Below are 22850 nucleotides of genomic sequence, written 5' to 3' on the forward strand. Positions count from 1 at the left end.
TACTGGAGCTGATCAGGTAATGCGAAGATGTGTAAGAGAAGACGAAACTTATGACATATTGCATGCTTGCCATGATGAACCATGTGGAGGACATTTTGCAGCAAAAAGAACATCAATGAAAGTTCTTACAACAGGGTACTACTGGCCAACATTACATAAGGATGCTGTGGTCTATACAAGAAAATGTGACAAATGCCAGCGTATGGGAAGACCAACTAAGTCCGATGAAATGCCACTACATCCACAGATAATAGTCACCCCTTTTGATAAATGGGGGATGGATTTTGTAGGACCAATTGATCCACCATCAAATGGAAAGTCATACATTCTAGTTTGCACGGACTATGTAACAAAATGGGTTGAGGTAATAGCTATGGCTCATGCTCAGGATAACAAAGTTGCTGAGTTTTTGTATGAACAAATTTTCACAAGGTTTGGGGTTCCTAGAGAGCTTGTAACCGATCAAGGAGCTCAGTTTACATCTAATCTGATCACAGCACTAATGAATGAATATAAAATCAAACATAGGAAGTCCAGCCCTTATCACCCTCAAGCCAATGGTCAGGCAGAAGTAACAAACAGAGAAATTGAGGCGATCCTCACAAAGACAGTACAGATACATAGAAAAGATTGGAGCAATAAACTTCCTGAAGCAGTTTGGGCTTACAGAACTACATGGAAAACAACAACTGGGTTTACACCTTTTGAGCTGCTTTATGGGAAAACAGCCATGTTACCTATAGAATTTGAACACAAAACTTTGAGGATAGCTCTTGAACTCAATATAGACATATCTGAAGCACAGAAGGACCGTCTCCTGCAGCTAAATGCTTTGGACGAAATGAGAAAAGTCATCCTGCAGCATACAGAAGCAATCCAACAGCAAAGGAAAAAATGGCATGATCAGCACATCAAAACCAGGAAATTTTCTACTGGAGATTGGGCTCTGTTATATGATTCCAGATATCAAGAAAACCAAGGTAAGCTCACAACACGTTGGCTAAGCCCCTATGAAGTTGAAAATGTGTGCGACAATGGAGCTGTACAGCTGGTAACAATAGACCCAGTCCACTTCAAATTGCTGGTGAATGGCCACCGACTCTGGTTATACCACAAACCAGTCTCCAAGGAAGAATTCATGCAGCAGTTCGTTCAGGTTCCTCCCACTACTCTTCCTGCAGCCGAAGGCTTTTGCCTTTCTCCTGCAGTGTCACCGTAATTTTTAAAAAAGCATGCCCATAATAAAGGTTTTCTTTTTTTTTGTAAAAGGAAACCCCTTTTCTCCATTCTCATTTATCGCCCCCATTTCACTTCTTTCACTTCCATCCATTCATTTCATTTATTCATTTCATCCACCCATTACACCCATCCACGTCATCCATCCGCATCAAGCTTAATTAAAATATCTTTTTCACTTGTCAATCTATGCAGCTGCCGTCATATTTTTTCACACGTACGTGCAATTATCAAAGGTACGCCATATCTTTTCTTATCACATATTTGATTTATTTCATTCTATTCATTTTCTGATATGCATGTACCGGTCATTATTGCCTGAACTTCTGCCTGTTCTTTGCGACATGTGAGGACACATGTCATATTTTAAGTAGGGGGCAGGGTAATCTATCTTTTAAAACCTGTCTTTTCACCGCTACCATAACTGCAAAATAATCTTCTTTAATACTTTTCTGGTACTTTCCAACTATGATCGCATGTCTTTCTTTATTGCATAATCATGATTAAGACTGCTTATTCAAAAAAGTTCTTTTTTTGAAAAGAAAGAAAGTAATGTGATGGCACAAAAAAAGAAAGAAACCAGAACAGAAGGGAAGCAGTGAATTTGAATCTTCACCAAGGAATTGAGTTTGGCTGAAAGAAAACTGAAAACATGGGTGGTCAGTTGGTGCGACATGAGCCTACAGCTCATGAAATATTATTGCAAAATCCGCAAACAGTCCACGCATTCAGCCTCTGTGAATGGTTAAATTATTTTTTGAGCTTAAATGATTTCAATGAGGAGGCTGCTACAGAATTTCTGAGGACCCTTTCTGAAGGGGAAGCCACCGTATGGGGTCTAACGGTTGTTGCAACTGAAAACAGAATTGCAAAAGTAACTGGGCTTCCAGCCGTTGGAGAAAACTTTTCTTCAGACGCTGCAGCAGCAAGGGCCGAGTTTTCAATGCCTACTGATGGACCTCTGGAAGTCTCCAAGCAGGGATGCAAGCGCGTATCATTGCCTCCTCCTTATTCAGAGTATGTTATTTACATAATCAGGTATTTGACCTGTGAAGGCTGTTTTTCCTATCTACATTCTCATCATTTCAAATTATTGAGCCATATGAGGCATGGGTTAGTTATAAATGTTCCGAATTTCTTGTTAAAATTTTTAGAACACAATGCCCACGGAACTCAACAAGGAAAAGATAATTTTGTCACTCATCATGCCCTCATTAAATTACTGATTGAGCGCTCTTTAAGGGATGTCTCATCTCTCTCCTGGCAACAATTTGTTGCCCAAAAGAGTTTGCAAATTCCACAACCTCCTAGGGTACTTACCCCACGGCCTCAGAAAAAGAAGAAAGAAAGTCCATCTACCAGTAAAACAGGGCAAGGGTCATCTACTCCTGTAGCACCTAGTCCTGCAGCTTTCGTACCCGAATCCTCTGCTAGGATTCAAACTAGGTCTGCCACTAGGAGTGAGAAGGGAAAAGCAAAGGTAGAAGGGTCCCCAGAATCTGACCCTCTTTCTCGGAAAAGGCAATGCCCTTCTCCTGTAGCACCTTCCCCTGCAGCTGTTTCTCCTACAGCAACGCCTGTTGCTATTTCTAGTTCGCTGTCATCCTCTGGTAGGGCAAAGCCCTCTACGCAAACAAAGAAGAGGAAAACTGTCGGAACTCCTCCTGCTGTCGCATCAGTGTCAAGAAGAGTGTCCACAAGGAAACAATCTAAGACCTCCCCTGCTTCACCACAATCAGAGGTGATTGTAATTTCAGAAGAATCTATTGAGTCTGAATTTAATGTTTCTCAGAATGTATCCGAAAATGCTGCCCCGAGTTCAATCGTTCCTGAAGTGGAACAAGTTGAGACAAAAGAAACAGGGCATAATGAGCAAGGGTTACCAAATCTTGATGATTTGGCTACTGCTGCTATGTAATTTTCGGAGAAAGCACAGGCTTCTCCACCACAGGAACAAGAAGAATTTATCTTACAGCAAGAGGAAGAACAGACTGAACAATCAAATGTGCCTAGTGAAGTTGTATCTCATCCTGAAGTTTGCAAAGCCATTGTTATGTATAAGAAAACATTTTTAATAGAGTTTTGAGAATATGTTAAAGCTAATTGGGAAACAGTTACATTGCAAACCCTGACTTTCCGATACATAACCCAGACTGTCATGCAGCAAAGTCTATGGGAAATAAAAAAAAAGAAATTAAATAAGAAAATTGAAAGTCAAAAGCAAGAAATTGCTGAGTTGAAAGCAAAAACAGACGAAATGTTGAAAGTAACTGGCCAGATTATGGAATGTAAACCCCCACCCAGAGTTTATGCTCTGTGCCTTAAAGAACAGTTTTTATGGTTCCAATTAATGAGAATTTCCAAAAACCAAGATCCTATAATTCATAACGCCAAAGACTTCTATGAAGCATACCAGGCAGCCCCTAACTGGTTAAGGAATTCTCTCTATGAATTCTATTTGCATGGCTTTTTAATACCATTTGAAATAGAATGGAATCCTCTTCTATATATTGGTGATATTCATTTAAGAGCATTTATGTCATGGGCAGCAAATGAGGCAAATTATGGCAGGCAATGGGAAACATATGAGGAAGTTGAGAAAACAAGGCCTGTTCCATTACGATCTCACAGTTCAAATCCTTATGCAATGTTGAAAGATTGGTTTGCTCTGACATATGGTGTTAATAATGTTTCAGCAAGAGGGAAAATATTTGATATTAGAAAACAGGTATATGATGAATTCCAGGCACAACAATATTCATTTTGGAAATTGGCATTCTCCAGAAGTGAGAAGAGATGGGAAAGGTTAACTGTTGGGTTAAGAAAGTCAGAACCGCATAGTCCCTTAAATTTTACAGCAACTCTCAAACGAACCAGCAGATATATTCAATTGGGACTTCAAACAAGATTTGAACTGTGGTTACCGCTGACATTCAGACCCCCTGTGCTAATGTGGCCACTTTATCCTCACCAGGCTACAAAACTCAACAATGAATTAGAAGACCAAAGGTATGAAAAATATCGGGATTTCAGAGGATTTTATTACAAGTTTAAAAATCCGTTTCAGAATCATGTAGCAGCCACCGACTTCAGAGAAACAACCAGGAAAGTTAATGCTGGAGGACTAGCATTGGGCTAAGTAGGGGGCAGTGATGAGCTTAAAATATGCTCATAATTTGGATGTTTTGATAAAACTTTTAAATGCCTTTACTTTTGTTATTTCATGGATGTTCAGAATTTGTGAAACCTTTTTGGGATATCCTGTAGCAAGAGACTTCTATATTCCTGCAGCTCTTTGTGATTGACTTGATTGCATTTATTGCTCCGTTGACTCCCTAAAATGACTAGTATATTGTATACAGTTTTTGAATGATGAAATAAATTTAAAATGTGTGATTAATGAATGGATATCATGTATGTGCCATACGCCTTTTCTGTTGCCTGTTACCTTTTGTTTCGCAGGTTGTTGAAGAATAATCGAGTCAAGCGCAGCCAATCTCGGCCTTGCAGTAAAGTCCATTTCCTGCACGAGTTCGAGGAAGCTCCGGCAAAGACTCTTTGACTGAAATCATGGGAAAGAATTTTAATGACAAAGAGTGGAGTGCTAGATTCTCTCTGGATCGGGTTGAACACATAAACTCACTTATGAAGTTTGTTCCTTGATTCGAGGATATGTTTTACTTCCACGTCTTTCTTTAATGGAGTTAGTTAGTTAGTTGCTCCCCTGTTTTTAAATAAAGCTTCTCCTCCTGCGCGAGAGAGAGGCAAGAGAAGGATAGAATAAGAGTAGTAGATGTCATGTAAGAATCAAGATGATAATGAAATACAGAATCTGTTTAACCAGAAGCAGAGTTTGTTGTTAGTTTCCATATCAACAAAACAATGTATATCATTCTGTTTTTATGAATAAAGTTCAATGAAGTTCTGAGTTTCATATCTGCGTAATCAGGAGATGCTTGCTAAGGGGGTCCACTTAGTAGGTATCTGTAGCTAGTTAGTTAGTTGTTCTTTCTCGTTAAGCTTCAATTTGCTTTCATCTTTAAAGTTTTTATACAAACTCAGCTTTACATTGCTCCTACAGCACAAGGAATCCATCACTGTGTCTGTTCCTGCAGCATAAGGTCAGTTCATAGTTTGTGTTTCAGTTGTATATATTATGGTTTCTGTCGTAATCAAATCATAGTTGAGTTAAAAAGCTTTGCATTTCCTTCCTGTAGCGTAGGTAGGATTTCTTTTCAATATGTATTTCCGCTAAGAGTTGACCAAAATAAGTTCCTAGTGCATATATTTTGCTGCGCCATTTAAAGTATACATCCCCTGGTTTGACAAGTAAATGAACGTCTACAGAAAGAGATAATGGTCACCTATTGGAATGCCCAATTCCTAGGAAAGGTTTTTACTGTGATCTTCATATCCTTTTGTGGGTGCGACCATCAGTCATTGATGGCAACAAGATTTGATGGAAGTCACAAACTGGCACTAGGAGGCATATACCGACAAATACTGGCATTGGAAGCATTTAGGCCTACACCAGCACCGGCACCGACACCGGCATCAATACTTCAAGGAAGCCAACATCAAGGAAGATTTATTTAGTAAATCATTTTATAATTATTGTTGAGGTCGACATTGAATATCTTTTGTAAATGCATTGTAAGCCAACATAAGGCATATAATGTGTAATAGGTATATAAGTCAGTCTACTAGGTCAATTTAATATATGATGATATGACGGAATAGAGATAGACATATATAGGTATAGCAGAACTGTGAGATATGAAATATATGTATGGAGATCATTTTTGTATGCGAACATTATATCATGCAATGATCTATAGATAGCTTGGAAAGCATTCTTGGAGGAGAAGTAATATCGGTAGTAATTCAAGTTTGTGAACCAATACAGAGTAGAACTAGAACCGGAACTCTATCTGGCATAGCCGATGCATTCTTGAGTTCATTTTCAATAATTTACTTTGGTAGAAAGCTTGTAGTCAATGAGGCTCTTTAGTGATGAGCAGCATGCTCTAGGTAGTGTGCCTTCCTGCAAGTGCAGGCCCCTATTTTATGTAATATATTTTCATATGGCCAGTGAATTGATATCATGGGTCACAAATCCCATCATGGTTTTTCCTCATTGAGGTTTTCCACATATAAATTATGTGTGTTATGGTGTTCATTTATGTGGATGGTTTATTTGCTTCTTGTTATATGCTTATTTGTTTACCGATACATACATGCATGGTTTCGAAAGTTAAAAATTGTTCATTCCGGTATAACACTGATTCACCCCCCTCTCAGTGTTCTCTGATCCCAACAATTGGTATCAAAGCTTGGTACCTCGGAAGAAGTTTAACATCTTGAGGAAGATCCTGAAACTAGAATCTTTGAACATGGCTATGGAGAAGCAACTTGAGATGGCTCTTGAGCATTATGATGTTGAAAGGATGAAGAACTTGAAATTGCAAGAAAAATCGAATCCTACAAATGAATTCATTCTTATCCTGCAAGAAAGGTTATCATCTGCTCAAGCCAAGAGAAAAGAACTTCTGCAAGAATCGGATGATGAGGAGAAGAATGTTCTTAAGAAACAATGTCAAAAACTAAGTCAAGCAAACGTGCTCATGAAAAATGAAATGCAAGATCTGACCATGAGGTTATCAAAAGATATTGAGGATAGAAAGAAGAATGAAGATAATCTTTTTTTATCTCTAAAGAACAAGTTTGATGAATGTGGAAGATTGACTCATGAGAATAATTTGTTGAGGACTGATTTGGCACACTCCCGCAACAATGAACAAGAACTTGAAAGACAAGTAACTACTCTGAGAGATGATCTGACTACTGCAAGTGAGTATAAAGAAAAGTTTAGGATCAGTGATGCATAGTTGGATGACTTACTAAAAAGACAAAGACAGATTGATGATTCTAGATGACTTGGATTTGTACAAGGTGAAAGCTCTGGTACTGCTAATAAAGATCAGACAATCAGTATGTAGAACTCATTAGAACAGAGGAAACCGGTAAGGCAATCTAATGCTTATAAATTCAATGGTAGATGTTTTGTTTGTAATAAATTTTGGCATATGGCTAAACAATGTAGAAATAAGGCAAATCAAAAATACAATTCTATTCTCGATCAATGCACAAACTACAAGAAATATGGTCATAGATCAGAAGATTGCAGAATGAATGTTAAGTGTCATGCATGTGGAAAGTTTGGACATTTTGCTAATCATTGTAGGTCAAGAAATAATACCGGATATGTCAAAGCAATTCAAAAGAATAATGTTACATGCTATGCATGCAACAAAATAGGTCATATTGCTAAGTATTGCAGAAGTAAGACTCAATCGGCTGATAATGATAAAGACAATGAGAAAGGAAAGAAGAAGGTAGATGAAATACAACAAGATCACACCAAGAGATGAGTTAGAAAATCTGAAGAACAAAGTGGAGATGGATCTATATCAACAAATCCACCGGTAGAACAGGGTATTCCTCTACTGGCAGGAAATTCCACTAGTAACTGAGGCATAAGCCTTAGGGGTTGGCAAAGTCACTGCTAAATTTTGCATATTACCCTGGAAGAGATCTAAGTAGATCTAGAAAGAGATCTGGAGAAATGTGTTCATCATCGATGAAGGTTACCCCGACACATAACTGTGAAACCGACATCCGTAGGGTTGTTGGTGAAGCATTAATTACAAAAAATTAAGGTTTTTACTCGCTTATAAAAGAGGGCAAGTGAATTCATTTTCACTCACCGAGCATTCAAGAAATCAGAGCAAAGTAAAGGTGAATTAAGAGCGAGCAAAGCATTGAGAGAGGATTTTGAGCAGTTTTTTGAAGCACTCAAATCCTTTACCAGCATTCACTTTCAGATATTATTCAAAATTACATATGGATCTTTCACTCCTACTTTTATTGCAATTCCCACAATCGTTGAAGTCAAGGATAGGTTAAGGCCAGTCTTTAAGGAGGTTCCCGATATTTCCAAGAAGGAAGACTCTGTGAGAGCATTTTCTAGGGTTCTTGACGGAGTAATGTATGTTGAAGATGTGAGGGCATACATTCACTGCACTCTTGAGGATTTGGGCACCGAAGACATCAAAAGCATGTATCAATCAGTGATACTGGGAGACACCGGAATGATCAAACTATAATTCAAGGCAATTGAGGATCCAGGGTTAACTGGTATTTTGTATTTACTGGAATTTAAGGATGAAGTTATCAGATACGTTCTGAACAGGGTTCACAACGAATCCATTTGGTTAGACAGACCCTACATGATCACAAAGGAAGCTATTCAAGCTATCACTGGGTTACCCAGGGTCGGACAAGAACTTGGTAAGAAAATTTCCAACACAAAGGTTTAGAAACTCACTGGTTCTACACCTAATAACAGATTAATGAGGATAAGCACAATCACCAAAATGAACATAAAGTTTGCAACCATGATCATATGATACAAGGTAACTCAATCTAATCGATTGAATTCTGTTGCAAGTTCATGCATTCATGTTGCATATCAAATGCTAAGGAATAATGTGAAGTATGATTTATGTGAATTGATGCTAAACCTTACTAAGATCAAAGGAACCAAGAAAGGCACCTTCAGATATGGAAACTTAATTGTTTGCTTAATGCTTTACTTCCTGAATGAGCTACCCAGTTTAGGAAAGAAGCAATGGGCTCATGACATACTGGTAGGTATGCAAATCAAGATAGTTATCATCGGTCTTGGTACCAGTAGAGATGAGAAACTTTGGGGTTATTTTAAGACATTTCAGGAGAACATGAGGCAAAGGGAAAGAATTTCAAAGAATATTGTGGAGAAGTATTCCACTGACATATGTTTCATGATGAAAACTGATGAAACTCTCATGGAAGCAGTTGAACCCAGGCAAATCTGGATTACTGAGCTTGGATATGAGGTAGATGACAACATTTTTGAACTCTGTGCAAAAACGTTGTTAGATGCCCCGTTAGATGATAAAACAGAGCACTTCGGTACAGCAGGAGAGAAGGCTCTTGAAGTAAAAACAAGTTTTAACAGGAAAAGAAGAGAAAAGAAAATAGAGAAGATGTCTACATATGTGCAAGATGTGATTCACAAGATAGACACTTAATTATGCTCTAAATCTAAATAGGTAGCTAAACCGTGCTACTGCAGAAGTGAAGAAGTCACAAGTACACATTTCCCCAATCACTACTGACTCTAACTCTGAGGATAATGAGCCTCTGGCTTTCAAAAGGGTGCAAAGGAAGAATGTGGTAAAACTACCGGTAGAGCAACAAAAGGTAGAACCTAGGAGGAGACTTGTCAAAAAGGCAGCTCAGCCTACTACACTTCCACCACCGGTAAGGAAGCCTATGCAGAAGAGGAAGCCAGTCACATCGGCAACCACAAGCAAAACGTAGAAGGGTGATAATACTGGAACTGGTAAGACAACAATGAACTGTGCTGAAATTATTGATGAAGTTACAAAAGATGGAATATTAAAGAATATATCAAAGTATTATGAATATTTTGAATAAAATGAGCAAAATGAGTTAGAAGAGGATATTTTACTGTATATAGACATCTATAAGAAATCCTTAGTTGAAATTTTGAAGGAGATACCTTTATCCCTATACAATAAACTTGAGGCTAGAAGACTTGATCATGCTATCAAGAAGGATAGGGAAATCAAGGAAGTTGCACTTTTGGAACAATGTGGTACTATAAATAATGAAGAGATGAAAAGATGTATAGATATTGCTAATAGGACAATTTTCAGTAGTAAAAACTGACAGATAAGCCTTATGATGGGAAGAATAAATGAGGTGATAAAATAGACAAGTAAGGGATGGACAAAATTCTTTCAGAAAATCCCAGACTTTCTCACATCTCAAGAAGAATTTGCAAAGGCAGCATCCCCCACCATTCCTGACAAATCAAAAGGAAAGGGTATTTTGGGCAGTTCAACTTCAGTTTTGGCACAACCACAACCAACGGTTAAAGAGAGTGTATAGTATGTACCAGCACAAACCAATTCTGAGCAAGAGAATATACAGGGCACTAGAAACACTGTGGATGATACTCCACCAATACTAACCGATACTGCCCCAAGTGGCGAATCCACCGATGCAAAAGAGGTTGAGATGGACAAGGTAAAATCAACTGAGTCCATACCAGCAGGTAAAATTGATTCCCCGACAAGAGTTTTGGCAATTGACACTTCTCAAGTTGAGATGAAATCAGTCTCTGAGTTAAGTCCAATAGAATTAATGATGATGACCACTCAGAAATTGCTAAGGGAAGGAATTGTAGACAAAGGGTTAATTGATCAATCGGTCTCTATACTACACAAAATAATGCCTAACTGACAGATTGAGGATGGAGCAAGTCCTTCTGGTAAGCTCAAGACTTTAACAAAGCACATATCAAATAGTTTTCAATCTTTGAGACAGATTGCAGACCGACAAGCTTTGGACAGTTTCTTTGCAGCAAAAAGAGCAGCTTTTGATCAACTTATAGAATCTGGGAAGAATAAAATAGAAGACAAGCTTATTCCCATTGAAATTTGTTTAAAACAATGTACTAATATCTACAGAGTATGTTGTAATTTGGGAAATCTTACAGCTAATGTACATAGCAGATTGAAGGAGTTATATGACAAAATGGCTAATATTGCTAACTCTTTTGATGGACTGATTGCACTAACTACATCTGTTGATGGAAAAAATTTGTCCTTGGAGAACCAATTTTTTTCTTTTAAGAAGGAGAAAGATAAAATAATAAGGAGAGCAAGAAATTTAAGAGGATTGGTAAGCCCTAGACTTGATTCATTGGGTGTTCACAAGAAAGAATGCATGGATATGCTAGCAAAACCCACACCGGTAGATACCCAGGAGAAGGAATCACTTTCCCACTTACTCGGTGGACTTGCATCAATATCTGATACTTTCAAAATAGGCTGGGACACGTATCTTCAGTTGCTACAAAAGACATACCCAGAAATCTTGAAGATGACTAAGCTCAAGTGACACTAATAGTATTCTTTCATTCTTTTATTCTTTCATCAGTCTTTGGCATTAATGTCAAAGGGGGAGTATGTACATATGTGAAAAATATCAAAGAAAATATTATCAGATGGAGTATATGGAGTGTATTTCTCAGGGGGAGCACATCGGCAAGGAATCCATTTTTCACATGAGTGTTGCCATCAATGCCAAAGGGGGAGATTGTTGGAAATTGACACTCATTGGATTCATTTTGTTGTCATTGATGGCAACAAGATCTGATGGAAGTCACAAACCGGCACTAGGAGGCATATACCGACAGATACCAACATTGGAAGCATTTAGGCCTACACCGACACCAACACCGGCACCGACATCAATACTTCAAGGAAGTCGACATCAAGGAAGATTTATTTAGTAATTCATTTTGTAATTATTTTTGAGGATGACATTGAATGTCTTTTGTAAATGCATTGTAAGCCGACATAAGGTATATCATGTGTCATAGGTCTATAAGTCAGTCTGCTAGGTCAATTTAATATATGATGATGCGATGGAATAGAGATAGACATATATAGGTATAGCAGAACTATGAGATGCGAAATACATGTATGGAGATCTTTTCTGTATGCAAACATTATATCATGCAATGATCTATAGATAGCTTGGAAAGCATTCTTGGAGGAGAAGTAATACCAGTAATAGTTCAAGTTTGTGAACCGGTACAGAGCAGAACCAGAACCGGAACTCTATCTGGCATAGGAGATGCATTCTTGAGTTCATTTTCAGTAATTTACTTTGGTAGAAAAATTGTAGTCAGTGAGGATCTTTAGTGATGATCAGTATGCTCTAGGCAGTGTGCCTTCCTGCAAGTGCAGGCCCCTGTTTTATGTAATATCTTTTCATATGGCCAGTGAACTGATATTGTGGGTCACAAATCCCACCGTGGTTTTTCCTCATTGAGGTTTTCCACTTATAAATTGTGTGTGTGTTATGGTTTTCATTTTTGTGGATGGTTTATTTACTTCTTCTTATATGCTTATTTGTTTACCAGTACATACATGCATGGTTTAGAAAGTTAAAAATTGTTCATTCCGGCAGAACACTGATTCACCCCCCCCTCTCAGTTTTCTCTGATCCCAACAAAAAGTAAGTATTCATGTGATACAACATCCAAGAACATGGACTGGTATTTTCCATGTTATTGGTATATGCTTCATCCCTTTCTTGCACAAGTGGAACAAACCACACTTTTCTTCTTTGCATACATGACTTGCAACATGGGAAAACAAATAGTTGCAAGTTTCCCATAATCTTAAAAAATAAGTGAAATGTGTTGAAATGGAGTCCTAGTCTAGAGGCATGAACTAAGATCCCAAATCAATATCACGTTAGAGGAAATAGCAACCAAGATCCAACTTCTGTCCAAAACGAGAGATGGATGTTGTGTATGATTATTTCCTCTGTTTGTGTTTGATTTGATTTTATATGAATATGTAATGACTAGGTAAAATGGTACAAAATGTACAATAATCAACATAAGTAGATAGATATAAAATTGAAAATCAACTCAGAGGTACAAATCTGGGAATAGTATATGGAGAAGAACTTGCCACTAAAATATGAGGCTAAAAATGTCAAACTATGGAGATAGTGTAGACACTTAAAAATATCTTATTAATTCTACACTAATTATTCATCTATTTAATTAAGTAATTCTTTAATTATTTGATTAAACTAACTATTTTTTCTAATCATCACCCTTCAACACTCCTAATTATCGAATTTCTCTCATTTCTCTCATTTAATCAATTAACCATATCTCAATTATTAATTAAATGTCAATTATTTAATTAATTGCAACATTTTCCTTAGTTAAATAGTCTATTTTTTAATTAATTCAATCTCATAAGTTTAAATAATTTCATTTAAATTAATTAATTAAATTCCTCCAAATCCCTAAATTCTAATTTCAATTAATTTCATCTAATTTCATTTCATTTTCCTCCAAATTTGAATTTCACCTAATTTCATCTAATTTCACATTTCCAAATTCACATTTCACCAAATCTGAATATCAATTAATTTCATGTGCATTTCAGCATTCAAATGACCAAATTCAAATCCAAATTGAAAATAAAAATCAAATTCAATTTCAAAATCCTACAACACATGCTAAAATCAGAATTGATTGATCAAATCAGTTGTCTAATCATTTAACTCAGTTAACTCATCAATCATCCTTTTTAACTCTCAATCACCTTTTTCTGACTAATCCATCTAATCAGTCATCTCCCTAGTCAATATAGTCTACTAATCAATCAATTGATTTTACTAGTCAATCTATTTAGTTTACTCTCCAAATATTGAGTTAACAAATTAATCAACTCTGTTAATTGATCAATCAATATCAATTATCTATCAATCAACACTTGAGTTCTATTTCTCACCCCCTTTGTGTTGAAAATCTATAAATTCAACATCATTTTCTCAATTCAAGCTATAATCACAGAATCACAGTCTTCAAACAATTGTCTAATCTATGTAGGAATCCTAGTGCAATACTTGAGAGCCACCTACAAGCATAATTCAGAGAAGCACAATGGAAGCCACGATGCAGGATGAGGGAGTTTCATTTATTTGAATTTATTCTTATCTTGTGTTAATTTCTATTGATTTATGTTTGAAATTTCTTTGATAGTTAAGGATTTGGTGATTCGTCCTTATTTCTGCATTAATGATTTTTAAGCATGAAACATTCAGTGAACCCGACGTGAACTAACAACAATTTGAAATTTTGTGTATGCCTGCAGGTTTCCATTTTTGGTAGGTTTCCATTTATGGAAAGTTTTTTATTTTGGCAGGTTTCCATTTTTGGTAGGTTTCCATTTTTGAAATGTTTCTTTTTTTGACAGGTTTCCATTTTTGGAAAGTTTCCATTTTGTAGGTTTCCATTTCTGGAAAGTTTCCATTTTGTAGGTTTCTGTTTTTGGAAACTTTCCATTTTGGCAAGTTTCTGTTTCTGAAAAGTTTCTATTTTTGGCAGTTTCCATTTTTAGCAAGTTCCTCATGTAAAGTTTTTTTAAAAAAAACCTCTCTATTCTTTCATTTTTCTTAAATTCTAGTCTTTTAGTGTTATGTTTTATAACAGATCATTGATAAACACTGAAGTAGATTTTTGTAACCAAAGGAAGAAAATTAGACTGGAGAGCCCATAATGTGCTAACAATTCTCATGGTTACTTGGAGGGATAGTTGAACTTAGTTTAGCTAAATCTTTCTTTTTGGTGCTTTTAATAAAGAACAATACAACTTTCATCATTGCTATGATGGTTAAAATGAACCCCATGCCTTTTTGGAGCAACATCTCCAATAGTTTAGAAAACATTGCAATGAAGGTTTAAAAGGAATCATTGTTCTTCATGTCTTCAAAGTGATAGGTATATGCTATCCCATTTTTTGGTTGATCAAAAAGCCAGACCCACCTTTTTCATGCTTTATTTCATTTTCTGTATTAGGATAACACCTTTAGAAGGCCTTCCTCCCAAGTAGCCTATAAGGCCAAGTGAGAGGGAACGACCTAAGTGGCAATGGCTAAAGCCAAGTAATCCAAGTCACTATAAATAAATGTGTATATGATGAAAATCATATGCGATGAGTGTTACATGCTGTCACAATGACATTATGTCTCCCTCAGTGCCTATACGATATGTTACAATCTGTAGAACGTAACCTCTACAGACTGGGAGGCCTCCCTCAACGGAGTGTAAAATGTTGTTGATTGTGACCACTCGAACAGAATCCTTTTTAAACACCTTAGAAATTAGAAGCCCAACTGAGTCAGTAACCAGACACTTGGATTATCACAGTGCAAGGGTGGGAAAGAATCCGCCCCCAAGATACTCACCATATATCTCTCAAGATAACGGGCTAATTGAGGAGCAATCTTCTTTGGTCTAATTTCTAGAAAAAGGTAAAAAAACAAGCTCACCCTAGGGTGTGACAGGGTTGTTTGAGCTGACAGAGTATCAAGCTGTGGGTTTTGGTAATACTTGTGACCTTTTGACCATTAGGAGAGTTTGTTTGATGTGTTGTCGATTGACCAATTATAGCGAAAACAAAATGGGGTTTTGAAAAAGACTCCAACATTTATGAGAATTTGAAAAAGTTCTTTAAACAAGTATTCTTTATGTGTTATTATTCTTTTTGATGTGTCTATTGTGTCCTTTGCTACATTTCACCAATTTCAAATATTTTAGAAAATACCAAAAACAAAGTGGAATCTCAACCAGGTTTAGTCAACAACATCAACAAGATCAAATCCCTCAACAAAGTCAAGTTTCAACATCAACAAGATCAAACCCCTCAACAAAGTCAAGTTTCAATATCAACAAGATCAAAACCTCGCAGCAAACAAGCTTGTCAAGATCAACAAATCAATCAAACATTGCAACATTCTAGAAATGGAGAAAACATCTTACATGTTGTGATCATAGGTCCAAACCAATCAAGAAAACATCATGGATTGGCGTTATGCATTTCATAGGGAAGGTGAAGAATTCGTCCCTTCCATTCCTATTCCATCACCATCCATAGAAATCTTAGCTCAACAAATCAATACTTTGCAACAACAATTGAGAGACATGACTAGTCCTAGCAACCATAGGGGATGGTTAGAAAATATGATGAGGGGGGTGATAACCATGAGGGAATCATTATTAGGCCAACCTTCTTTTTCTTGTAAGACCATTCAAACATGCCAACCTTCATTCTTCAACAAAATCATTCCTACCTTAGTTCAACTAATATTAGAGTCATGTCAACCTTCTTTCAACCCAACATATCAATCATACCAATCATATCAACCTAGCATTCAAAGTACCTCTTTCAACTAAAATCAAACCCCTTTCAAACAAAATCAAACCCCATTCAATCAAAGTCCAAATCAAAATTCACATCAACCCAGCATTCAAATCCCTTTCAACCAAAATCAAACCCCTTTCAAACAAAATCAAACCCCATTCAATCAAAGTCCAATTCACACCAACCCAACATTCAAACCTCTTTCCACCAAAATCAAACCCATTTCAACCAAAGTCCAAATCAAATTTTCATTAAACCAAAATCAAACCTCTTTCAACCAAAACCAAACCTCTTTCCACCAAAATCAAATCCCTTTCAACCAAAATCCAAATCAACTATATCTATCCACCATTTCATCATCCCCTAAAGTCACACAAGACTAATCCATGCCATCCCTATCCAATAACACAATCTCCCAAGGGCTATCCATCGTACAAATTCAATCTAATTCAAGTCATGATTCAGAGGATCTCATTTAAAATCCTTCCTCATCAAGTCAAAAGGTTGAAACCTTCCAAAAATCTCCCATGCAAACTCCCCCATGTCAGGAGGACAATCTAAAATCAGAACAAAACAATCATGAAATAAATCAAGATCAAGAACAAACCTTTTCATCATACCCAATTTTTGATCAAGATCCTGTCGACCAAGAGTCTTATTATGATTCCCTCATTCTTTTCTATTCCACTCATAATAAAACCCTTGCTTCACAAGAGCAAGATGTTCTTTCAAGTACCATCCAACACCCACCTCATAAACAAGGTCCCATTATCATTTCTCCTAGTCTCCCTCATGATTCCAATACACAAGTTGTACATGAACCCCTTATCAATGAAATCACCAATCCAGATCATAGTACACAGGACAACTTGTCAACAATTGTATGTGCGCCATCATCAAATGCCAATGTGGTGAGAAAAACAAGCCTAGCACGAGCTATTGAAATCAACACCGAAATTGTTACATCATCTTCTTCAAGCACAAGCATAACACCAGCTAATGAAATCAACACCCAAATTGTTTCATCATACTCTTCAAGTACATCAATAAAAATAGGCATAACACCAGCTCATATCACAACTTCAAAACCAAAATCTATTTGCCTCATACACCCACACTTGAAAGATTGGGGGCAAGAAGGTCTACCATAGCTGAATTGGTTTAAAAATAAGGAGGCTATAGCAGAAATCGTACATGAAATACTCCTAGCTGAATATCCTATTGAAAAAGACAGGTTCATCCAACTCTTCAAACAAAGACCAATGAATTATCTACACAAAGTTCATACCAACTCAATAACAACATGCACCTAAAAAGATATTACATCTAAGGGTGGGTTCATTTCTCAATACTGCAGCTGCATATTTCTTTACTGCATTGCATTGCATATCTTCATGTATCATAGTTGCTTGCATTTTAAATTACACAACATATAGCTGCATATCATTATTGCTTTCTCATATAGTTGCATTCATAAGCAAAGGTAGATTGTCTGAGTCATTCACCTATTTGTACTGAAAAGAACGAAGGTTGTCTCATTTCCCATATACTTGTTCATGAAGTTTTTAAGAGGTCTTTAGTCATTCATCTTCAACATCACAAGGTGATTAAGCTTTGTCCTTGGTTGGGTAGAAGTTTCACTATCAAGTCTTGTTACCCAAAATCTATCAATTGCTATATCTCACATAGTAATCAAAAACTCTAAGTCATTACGGATACCTAGTTGGTCATGTGCCTAGTGAAAAATCTAATATTGTGCTTCAGTACCGCTGTAATTGTCATACCGAAGTAGGTTTCATTACTTACAAGTCAAGGAAAGAAAAGAAAAGAAAAAAGTGTTATTACAAAATCAATATCAAAATATCATGGCAAAATGAGCAAAGATATATAACTAAAATATCACATATACAAGTGCAACAAAAGCTTGACTATGGGAACATGTGAATAACTCCATCAAAGCTATGGACGCGTATTGGAAATGGAGAAACATTTAAGAGATTACAGTGCATAACCTTGTTGGAGCCCTAAAAGCTTGTTGGCGGCGAGGATCTATCCAAGATGCTTTTGAAGTCAGAATAACTCACGTAGCTAGCCACATAGGATTCCAAGGGTCTTTGATGGTTATAAGAGTTAGAATGAATCCAAATGCACACACATGGGCAAAAGAAGATCAAAGTTTTGAGAATTGGTTGAGAATTTTTCCGTGCCTCCATTCATAAATCTTGGTTACATAGTGTGTTAGGTTGGATGGTCTAAGTCTTTTGAGAACGGATTGAACTCCTATCTCTGACACGTTTCACACCTTCAATTCAATTAGTGCATTTCAGAATGAAGAATGCACACAATCATCCTTGTTTGAATAGGAATTGCATCTTCATCTTGCATACTGCATTAGCTTAGTTCATGTCAAAAATTCATTGTCACCATGTGCATTACCTAGATCATCATGTCATTACAAGTCTGTCTGCTTGGGGCATAGCTGAAAAAATCATAAATAATAAAAAAGTCTTTCAAAAATCATAAAAAATAAAAAGTATTTAAAAAATCATAAAAAATCAAATATGATCCTAAAAAAATCCAAAAAAATCACAAAATGTCTTGAAAAAATCCATAAAAATCGAAAATTAAACAACAAATCTAAAAATCAAAGCAAGAAAGCATGGGACATCCATCAAATCAAATCAACAATAGACAAACTCTCAAAATCTACAATCAAACTGATCACATGTCTTGTTAATCAATCTATCGATCTAACTCTATCAAACATCAACATGCCTTATACAAGGAAGGGTACACTCGAAACCAGATAGATCGGTCTTATACGAGATACTCACTCTTTGAAACCACACATTCCTATCAATGATCACACAAATCAAAACAACGACATAGATCAATATGACTACTGGTTTTTTTCCAAGTTAGTCTTATCTTTATAAATTAATGGCAGGTCATGTTTCAACAATACCAAAATCATCAAAAATTTCAAAAATCCAAAAAAATCAAATATATCAAAAACATCAAAAACATCAAAAATTCAAAATCAAAAACATCAAAAAATCCAAAAAACATAAAAAAAAATCAAAATCAAACATCAAAAATACAAAAACATTGAAAAATCAAGCCCAGAAAATGAAAATCTGCAATTGCTAATATTAATCTGTAATTGATGTTAAAATCCCACACAATTAAGAATATTTATCCGCAGTTGCTATTAAAATTCATTGCAATTGTTATCAAAATGTATTGCAATTGCTAAAATCCACTGCAATTGCCAGAAAGGGGCAAAAACACAAAAAATCAAAATATCAATCCACAAAATCCAAAAAACATTGAAAAAATCAATTGAAAACTTGCAATAACATGTCTCACAAGAATCAAATATCCTAGCATTTATCCAACAAACACTTCGCATGAAGTTCACAAAGGATATAACTATCTTGTCAAAACATTTGCAATCAAGTTGATCAACTGTCTAATCTATCATCATCATTTCCTCTAAATATTATGTAATCGACATACACTACAAGAAAAATGGTGCTTAGGGTAGGGTTTCACGTAGATCAAGGGAGGGTTTCAGGTGATGATTCTGAGGTCCTTGGCGGACCCCTTTTGGGTTCACAAGGAGCTAGCTCGAGATCCCCAGGATCTATTGGCTCTAAGGATAGCTAGGGTGATGCGGATTCTGAAGATGGTGGGGACCCAAAAATGGGTTTTCAAGTGGACCCAAGGGACAGGTCACGAGCTTCTCGGGGTCCTATCACGGGGGCCACAGAATGGGATTTTTTAACTAGAGCCGCGAATAATCATTGGGTTGGTTTATTTGGGGTTAAGCCGACCGAAAAGTCCTCTTTTCCACCTGTTTCTATTACTTGTGATAAGGCTAGTGGAAAGGTTGCTTTGTCGATCCCGGACCATGTGATTGATCACGACGTCGATGTTATGGCACTCACCCTTGTTGGAAAGTTCATTGGACCTAGACCCAACATATACTCAGTGAGGGTCTTTGTTAGTCAAAGGTGGAAGATCAAAGGGCAAGTTGAGGTTTTGACTCTCCCTCAAAGTTTTTTCTCCTTTGCATTCTCATGCATTGAGGACATCATGACTATTCTTTCTGGGGTCCATGGATTCTCCTTAACCCTTAAGAAGTGGAGTATGAATATGGATATGTCTGATGCCTTTTTTGAAACCATTCATGTCTGGGTTAAGTTGCCAGAGCTTCCACTGGAATACTGGCATGAAGATATTTTTAAGGGCATTGCTGGAGTGTTTGGTGAACTTCTATCCATTGACCCTATGACGACGGCTAGGAAAATTATGGTCTATGCTAGGATTTGTGTGGGGGTGTCGAGATCTAAGGATCTTCCTTTGTTGGTTGAGCTGGTGTTGAAGTTGAGAACGCTAGTTCAAACTATTGAGTTTGAATCGTTACCTTTTGTTTGCTTGTGTAAAAAGGCAGGCCATTGGGCAAAATGTTGAAGCAAATACCTAGAATAAGAAGGGTGATTTTGTGCACCAGAAAGGGCCTAATTGGAGTCATGAAACCAGTAAGAAAAATGTTGTTCAACATGGCCAAAACGATGAGGTGAAAGTAATAGACTAGTTTTTGGTGGAAGATTTGGAGGAGGGAGAACTTTCCCTGAACCCCCATAGATCAAAGGACATGGAAGAATTCTCCTTCAAAGATCAACAATCTTCTACAGTTCTTGGAACATTGTTTGGAGCTCTTGAGCTCAATGATCTGAAGAAGACTTTGGAGGATGATTCTTTGTCACAACACTCTATCTATAACCTCCCTAACTTTGATCCAAATATTGTTATTTCAGACACCTTGCAGTCCCCGAAGATTGATAGTTCTACGGGTTTAGAAGGAATTGACTTTGATGAAGAAATGAGCTACACTAAGGTTTTGTCAAAGAAAAAGAAGTCTCAACAGAAGCCTGGAGTTACAACTCGTAACATAGTGAAGGCAGATTGTTTCATGAAAGAAGACTATGGTGGGCCACCTTGAAGTACAGGGAGAAAATCTAACAGATGGCAAAGAGATCAGGAGAGAATACAAAACTTAGAGGATGGATCGCAGAAAATGATCCATGACGGTCTATTTAATTCCCCTGGTAAGAAATGAAGATCCTATCTTGGAATATTAGAGGTCTTAATAGCAGTCATAAACATGACATTATCCGTAATATTGTTAGGGATCATAGACCAGATATTTTACTTATTCAAGAAACTAAAATGACTAAAGATAAGGTGGAGAAAATTAAGTTCTCTAAATTTTGTGAATCTTATGGGAGCAGCTCTGATGGGGCTTCTGGAGGAGTTGCTACCCTCTGGAATACCAAGTTTATTCATGGCACTCCTATCCGTCATGATAGTAACCATGTTGCTACTTTGTTTAAACATTCAAGGGATGGGTTCTCTTGGATTTTGTCCAATGTGCATGCTCCTAATAATAAAGTTTGCAGGAGGAAATTATGGCTAAAGCTCTCTTCTTTTCATAGTTGTTGTCCCAATACTCCCTGGCTTATTATGGGGGATTTTAATACCCCTCTTACGGATGTTGAGAAATTTGGGGGATCCCAGATACAGATTGACAACAAATTGGACTTAGCTGACTTCATTGATAGTCAAGGTCTGGTTGACTTGGATTTATCTGGAGCTTCTTTCACTTGGTCCAATCGTGGTGTTGGTACTGACCTGATTCAAGTTAGGATTGATAAGGCCTTGATTTTTGTTGATTGGATCCAACATTATATCTGTTCTCTGAATTCTATGCTTAGAATTGGATCTGACCACCTTCCTATATGTCTGATGCTTGAGCCTAAAAATGGTCCATGAAGGAGGTTTCTATTTAGATTTGAGAAAATGTGGCTTTCCCACCCAACCTTCCTAGTAGCGTGAAGGATTGGTGGAATGTACATGTGGATGACTCTGCTATGTTCTGGGTTGCTAAAAAGTTAAGGCATGTCAAGGAGAAAGTTAAATAGTGGAATATAGAAGTCTTTGGGGACATCTCTGTTCAAAAATTTTCTATTCAGGAGGAGTTGGTCTTGATCCAAGGTAAAGTTCAACATGAAGGATATGTGAATGATAGTTTTGCTAAGGAGAGTGAGGTTCTATCCAAATACCACAATATAATAGCTCAGGAAGAGACCTTTTGGAGGCAGAGATCTTGAGCCTTATGTCTCAAGGATGGTGATAAAAACACTAGATTCTTCCACATCTCTATCCTTAAGCATAGAGCTGCAAATAGAATTAGCCACCCGATGAAGAATGGGAGAATAACTAATAATGAGGAAGAAATAAGTAGAGCTGATGTTGATCTTTTTGTTGATCTTCTAAAGAAAGATACAATGTTGGACTCGAAGGCTCAGAATATGTTGGCTGATACTATACCTAAAATCCTATCTGAGAGCCAAAAGCATTATCTTGTTGCCATTCCTTCTAAGGAGGAGATTAGGAGTGTTGTCTTTTCTTTTAGCAGTAAAGATCCAGGCCCTGATGGTTTTCCTATGTTTTTCTTTCAGCACTTTTTAGATGTGGTAGGGGAAGATGTGTCAAATGTTGTTAAAGATTTTTTTGGAGATAGATCTCTGTTGAAGGAATTGAATGCTACCTTCGTTGTCCTCATTCTTAAGAAGAAAGGGGTTGATTCTTTGGATTCTTTTAGGCCTATCAGCTTGTGCATCTCCTATAAAATTATTTCCAAGGTCCTTACATCAAGATTGCTGGGTGTTCTTCCTC

The 22850-nt window shown here is 36.8% G+C and overlaps 2 protein-coding genes across 2 annotated transcripts; both read left to right on the top strand.

Annotated features, from left to right (window-relative positions):
* The first annotated feature begins 19811 nt into the window (after positions 1–19811).
* LOC131875935 (uncharacterized) lies at positions 19812–20582 on the top strand. The gene has a single exon (XM_059220674.1). It carries the CDS (start codon positions 19812–19814, stop codon positions 20580–20582), a length of 771 nt encoding a protein of 256 aa, XP_059076657.1.
* Positions 20583–21341: 759 nt separating this feature from the next.
* On the top strand, positions 21342–21944 carry LOC131875936 (uncharacterized). Its single transcript, XM_059220675.1, has one exon. It carries the CDS (start codon positions 21342–21344, stop codon positions 21942–21944), a length of 603 nt encoding a protein of 200 aa, XP_059076658.1.
* The last annotated feature ends 906 nt before the right edge of the window (positions 21945–22850 follow it).

Source organism: Cryptomeria japonica, chromosome 5 (assembly GCF_030272615.1).
Source record: "Cryptomeria japonica chromosome 5, Sugi_1.0, whole genome shotgun sequence".
NCBI classification, from domain to species: Eukaryota; Viridiplantae; Streptophyta; class Pinopsida; order Cupressales; family Cupressaceae; genus Cryptomeria; species Cryptomeria japonica.